At 41.6% G+C, this 6,123-nt stretch overlaps 1 protein-coding gene across 1 annotated transcript in view; it reads left to right on the forward strand.

The window, feature by feature from the left end:
- The window catches only part of LOC119427464 (arf-GAP with SH3 domain, ANK repeat and PH domain-containing protein 2), a gene marked incomplete at its 5' end in the record, with an annotated part of 9,431 nt that overhangs the window by 1,118 nt on the left and 2,190 nt on the right, over nucleotides 1–6,123 (forward strand). Inside the window, 4 exon segments of the mRNA XM_037695086.1 lie at nucleotides 1,174–1,387; nucleotides 1,466–1,757; nucleotides 1,878–2,052; nucleotides 2,871–2,999. Coding sequence (XP_037551014.1) covers nucleotides 1,348–1,387; nucleotides 1,466–1,757; nucleotides 1,878–2,052; nucleotides 2,871–2,999 — 636 coding nt within the window.

Genomic DNA, 6,123 nt, shown 5'->3' on the forward strand with positions numbered 1-6,123 from the left:
GGGGAGATTTACAAAGAGTGGATTGCAGCTGGAGTCAGTGCTTCAAGTGCCACCACGCACAGAAGCATGCAAGCCATGGGTTTCAGCTGTTGCACTCCTTGTGACAAGCCACTCTTGAACAACAGAAAGTGTCAGAAGCGTCTCGCCTGGGACTGCTGCTGAGTGGTCCAAAGTTATGTTCTCTGATGAAAATAAATGTTGCATTTATTTTGGAAATCAAGGTCCCAGAGTCTGGAGGAAGAGAGAAGAGGCACAGAATCCACATTGCTTTAGGTCCAGTGTCAAGTTTCCACAGTCAGTGAGGGTTTGGGGTGCAATGTCATCTGCTGGTGTTGGTCCACTGTGTTTTCTGAGGTCCAAGGTCAGTGCAGCTGTCAACCAGGAAGTTTTAGAGACTTCATTCTTCCTGCTGCTGACCAACTTTATGGAGATGCAGATTTCATTTTCTAACAGGACTTGGCACCTGCACACAGTGCCAAAGCTACCAGTACCTGGTTTAAGGACCATGTATCCCTGTTCTAAACTGGCCAACAAACTTGCCTGACATTAACCCCATAGAAAATCTATGGAGTATGGTGAAGAGGAAGATGTGATACACCAGACCCAACAGTTCAGAAGAGCTGAAGGCCACTATCAGAGTAACCTGGACTCAGAACACCTGAGCAGTGACACAGACTGATCGGCTCCATGACACAACGCATTGCTGCAGTAATCCAGGCAAAAGGAGCCACAACTAAGTACTGAGTGATGTACATGGTCATACTTTTCATGTTCATACTTTTCATGTTCATACTTTTCAGTTCGCCAACATTTCTAAAAATCCTTTTTTTATTGGTCTTAAGTAATGTTCTAATTTTCTGAGATACTGAATTTTGTGTTTTCATTAGTTGTCAGTTATAATCATCAACATGAAAATAAATAAACATTTGAAATATATCAGTCTGTGTGTAATGAATGAATATACCCTAATCTACAAGTTTCACTTTTTTAATGGAATTACTGAAATAAATCAACTTTTCATGAAATTCTCATTTTATGACCAGCACCTGTACAGTCAGTTTATAGTAAACATTTGCAGAAAATTATGTCCTTAGACTTTAAAAATGTCTGATAGTCTGTGGTACTGGATTTTTTTTTAAATGTGAGGTTTCCATCATTTCCACTTTCCTCCAGGTGAGCCCAGTAACCAAGAACCGCTCTCCTCCATCATCAAATGGAGGTGGTGTATCTCCTTTTGCTCGATGGAGCAGCAGTAATAATACGAGCAGTAAGCCCTGTCAGACGTATGAGAATCTGGATTTTCTGTATAGAAATCCTCCGGCCAATAGTGCCCCTTCTGGAGCTTCAATGCCGCCACCACCACTGCCAGCTAAATCAGTTCAAAGAGGTACGTCACGGTTTATAGACACTAAATCAGTCCTTGTTAGTTTTACTGATTTATAGTGTTACTCTTGGTCCTGCACAGGTCGCTCAGAGCCTCAGATTTCTGTCATAACACAAGATGGAAGTAACCTTCGACGACGCAGCTCTAACCCAGCCTCCCACACCTCCACTCCTCAGATACAAGCGAGGCACGCTTCTTCTTTACCTAATTCAGAGAGTCCAAGCCAGAGTCGGAGACCCCCGAAGTCCCCACACGGACAAGGATGTCTGCAAAAGACTCACAGGCAGACATGGGACGGCCAAACTAGCGCTAGTTCAGGATCACAAAGTAGTTTTACACCAGTATCCCCTCAGAATCCTGCAGGACCTGTCAGGTTAGGAAAAACTCACGTTGGCAATCATCAAATAATACTATCTGCCTGATCTGAGTGAATAACTTCCTACATAAACCCTTTCTTTGTTGTAAGTTCTTATAATTTGATGAAATGTTCTAGTTCAGAGAAGACCACCTCATATCGCCGCAGCAGTGGAGGAAGCAGCCAGGGAAGGTGTGTGGGCAGCCAGGAGGAGTTGTACTGCAGCCCTGGGGAAAATAACACAAGTTCCTCAGCTCCATCCTCATCCTCACCGACTGCGACCTGCTCCTCACGTTCCCGCAGGAATGCAATGGTACCCCGTCATACAGAAACCACAGGGTGTTGTTTTGTTAAGCCCCCAGTATACTCCTGCATACATCCGTAAGCAGAGGTACGCGTGTACGTACGTGGAGGTACACGCGTACCTCTGCAGGGCATGTCTGCGCAAAGCTCAATTTTTACGTACGCAGTGTCGCACAATAAACTGCCCAGCGACGGACTGTTTTGTATGCAACACCAATGTATTAAATTCCCCTTCTTCATCCCTGATTTGGCCTTTTCTTTTGTTTTGTTTTTTGTCAAGAGGCAAGCGATCTCTTCCTCCTCCGTTGATGCCATGACTGAAATGGTGAGAAATTAAGGAATTTGTCACGAGCAAATTAAAATCAGTCCCAGCGTGGCTATGGGAGGGTCTGGAGATTTCCTGTTGGGCTGATCTGATGTGTGGGCTGCAGGGCCAGCACTCCCTGTTTTTTTTTATTTTTTAGAACTTTTTATTAACAACATATCAACACAGAACACTGCTGCGACTGGGGGTGCCAGCTCTCGTTTTAGTTTTTTTTTACCTGTCAATCAATCCAGTAGGCGTGTCAACAAATGACCAATCGGCAACCTCAATTTGTCCCGAAGGTAAACACCCCTTGTCTGCGAAGCTGCTCTGCAGCCGCTCAGGGTGGACGCTCGAGCATGAAGTCTCAACCCTCCACATACGCACGCGTGTACCTCCGTGCGGACGTACTTACGTGGGACTATATTGGGGGCTTTAGCTTGCAGTCTTCAGTTTTCAGCTTCAGGACAGGAGTTTGACCTTCCTGATGGTACACTGAGAATTGGATCTCATGTCTCCTGCAGGTTTCTGGAACCAGGCCACTGAAGCGTGTCAAGGCTTTGGTGGACTGCAGAGCAGTCAGCTCTGAGCAGCTTGCTTTCTTTAAAGATGAAGTCATTGTGGTTACGACCACCAATGACCCCCACTGGTGGGTAAGTGCAACTACACTTTTTTTGGAGAATATATTTAGTACTGTAATTTCTGGACAATAGAGCGCATCTGAATATAATCTGCGTCCACTAAATTTAAAAAGAAAAATAGTTTTGTACAAATATAGGCCACACTTGTCTATAAGTGTCTATATTTGTCTATGGGTGTCCACGTTGCAATATGAGATATTTACACTGAAAGATTTTTTTTAACTTTTAATACACACTGGTAACATACACAAATACGTACAGTAAATGTTTTTTTTTTTTCGGAGCCGTGCCTGTAAACATGACTGGCTGAAAAAATATACAGTAGTCACTGATTGCTATCTTAATCTTCCTCCTGCACACCACAGATGTATATATGCTGCGCACTGCACCCATGAGCTTGTGCTTAGGCCTGTCGCGATAAACAATAAATCAATTAATTGCATGATAAATGAAAATTATCAACCTCATTTTCATTTATCGGCTTTATCGTTTTTCTACGTTTCTCTCTCTTTCTACTGAAGACACTGGATGACTAAAGGCTCAACTCCGGTGTTCTTCACTGACCCCTCCCTTTCTCTTTTCTTTTTAAGATCTGTTTTAACCGTCCAAAATTGCTTTTTTGGATTGTTAAAAACAGCTAAGCTGAGAATCTAAGCTACAAGCTAAGCTAACAGGCCGATCTCGGTTAAAAAAAACCTCTGTCTTGTCCAAGCTCCAAAATCCACGGTTGAAACCTATGCCTTAGTCTAAAAATTGTTTTTCTTTGCAAAAAGAAGCTGAGAACTTGTTTACTGATTTTTTTTATTAAAAGCTCTGTGTGACAAATGCTATGCTAAAGAGGTCAAAACATACCAAGCATCCGCCATTTTGAAAACCAAAAAAACAAGAACGAGGGAGACAGTAGGGCTTTAACAGCCTACTCGAGTAATCGACAGGTCGATTCCTAGGACATCTATCGAGCTTTGAAATTTCACGTCAAGTATTCGCAGTGACGTCATTGTGTCACGTAATCCGCACCGGGCTACTTGTAAATGCTACCAAATGACTGAGCGGAGCAGGCCCAGTCTTGGCAAACAGGTAGAAATATATATGTAATTCAATTCAGTTTATTTATATAGCGCCATATCACAGCAAAGTTGTCTCAGGGCACTTTACAGAAACATTCACATAAAAGCCAATTAGTAAAGTTCTCTAAGGAATCAGCAGACAAGTTGAATCTTGGCTTCGTTGCAGTCTCCCATCCTGAACAAGCACGGTGGCAACAGTGAAAAGGAAAAACTCCCTTTTAAAAGTAAGAAACCTCCAGCAGAACCAGGCTCAGGACAAGCGACCATCTGCTTTGACCGGCTGGTTGAAAGGACAGGAAGGAGAAACAGACGAACACAGAATGGTAGGTCCAGGTATAGGTCCAGATGTATCTGAAAGACAAAAAAACACATGTTAAGGATAGAAAAAATAATTACAAATACAAAACAGGTTGAGCAGAGTAAGTAAAGACAGTAGCAGAGTGAAAAGTGTGGTCAGTTTGTCCTCCAGCAGTCTAAGCCTATAGCAGCATAACTAAAGGACAGCTCAGGAAACCCAAGCCGACCCTAACTATAGGATTTAGCAAAAAGAAAGACTTGAGCCTAGTTTTAAAACTGGACAATGTGTCAGCCTCACGGACAGAGATTGGAAGTTGGTTCCACAAGAGAGGAGCCTGATAACTGAAAGATCTGCCTCCCATTCTGTTTTTGTAAATTCTAGGAACCACAAGTAAACCTGCAGCCTGAGAGCGAAGTGCTCTGTTAGGAAAATATGGAACAATAAGATCTGTAATATAAGATGGAGCTAGGTTGTTGAGAGCTTTGTAGGTTAGAAGTAAGATTTTGAATTCAATTCTGGATTTGACAGGGAGCCAATGGAGAGAAGCTAAAACTGGAGGGATGATCTCTCCTAACTCCAGTTAAGACTCTGGCAGCAGCATTTTGGATCAACTGAAGATGTTTCAAAGAAGTATTTGGACATCCAGATAATAAACCATTGCAATAATCCAGTCTAGATGTGACAAATGCATGGACCAGTTTTTCTGCATCATTTTTAGATAAGATGTTTCTAATTTTAGTGATATTACGCAGGTGGAAGAAGGCAGTTCTAGTAAAGTTTTTAATGTTGGGGATAAAATACATGTCCTGATCAAAAATAACACCAAGATTTTTAACATTAGAGCTGGAGGACAGATTAATGCCATCTAAGGAGGGAGAAAGACTAAAAAATTAATTCCTGAGGTGCTCAGGTCCAAAAACTAAAACCTCGGTCTTGTCTGTGTTCAACAGGAGAAAATTAAGGGTCATCCAGGTTTTTATGTCTTTAAGACATGCTTGTAGTCTAAGTACTGATTGGATTCATTGGGTTTAATGGACAAATATAATTGTGTGTCATCAGTATAACAATGAAAATTTATCCCATGCTGTTTAATAATTTTACCTAATGGAAGCATATATAAAGTAAAGAGTATTGGCCCAAGCACTGAGCCCTGAGGAACTACATGACTAACTTTGGTGTATGAAGAAGATTTATTATTTACATTTACAAACTGGAATCTATCAGATAGATATGATTTAAACCATTTTAGAGCTGTTCCTGTAATCCCAATATCATATTCAAGCCTCTGTAGTAAAATATTGCGATCAACTGTATCAAATGCAGCACTGAGGTCTAACAGGACCAGTATGACACAAGTCCATTGTCTGAGGCCATGAGAATATCATTAGTTACTTTTACTAGTGCTGTTTCTGTGCTATGATAAGCTCTAAACCCTGACTGAAACTCTTCAAACAGATTATTTATTTGTAGATGTTCACGCAACTGACCTGCAACTATTTTCTCTAGAATGATGTAGTATGAAAATATTTCACTAAAGATGAATCTTCCGGTTTAACTACCGTAAGGAAACAGAAAATGAATCAACTTCCTGACTGTTTGGAGCTCATTGCAAACCAGTGTTATACCATTTTCTGTGACCACCGTATATTGTGACCGTAGGGGGTGGTGTTGCATGCACTGTTGCAGGTCACAAAATATGGTGTAACACCGAGTCCAATGACAAACCAGAACCAGCTTCCTCTGACCTTGTTTCACAAACAAAAAGCAAAAA

The sequence above is a fragment of the Nematolebias whitei genome, chromosome 21 (assembly GCF_014905685.2).
Source record: "Nematolebias whitei isolate Nwh7 chromosome 21, NemWhi1, whole genome shotgun sequence".
Classification (NCBI taxonomy): Eukaryota; Metazoa; Chordata; class Actinopteri; order Cyprinodontiformes; family Rivulidae; genus Nematolebias; species Nematolebias whitei.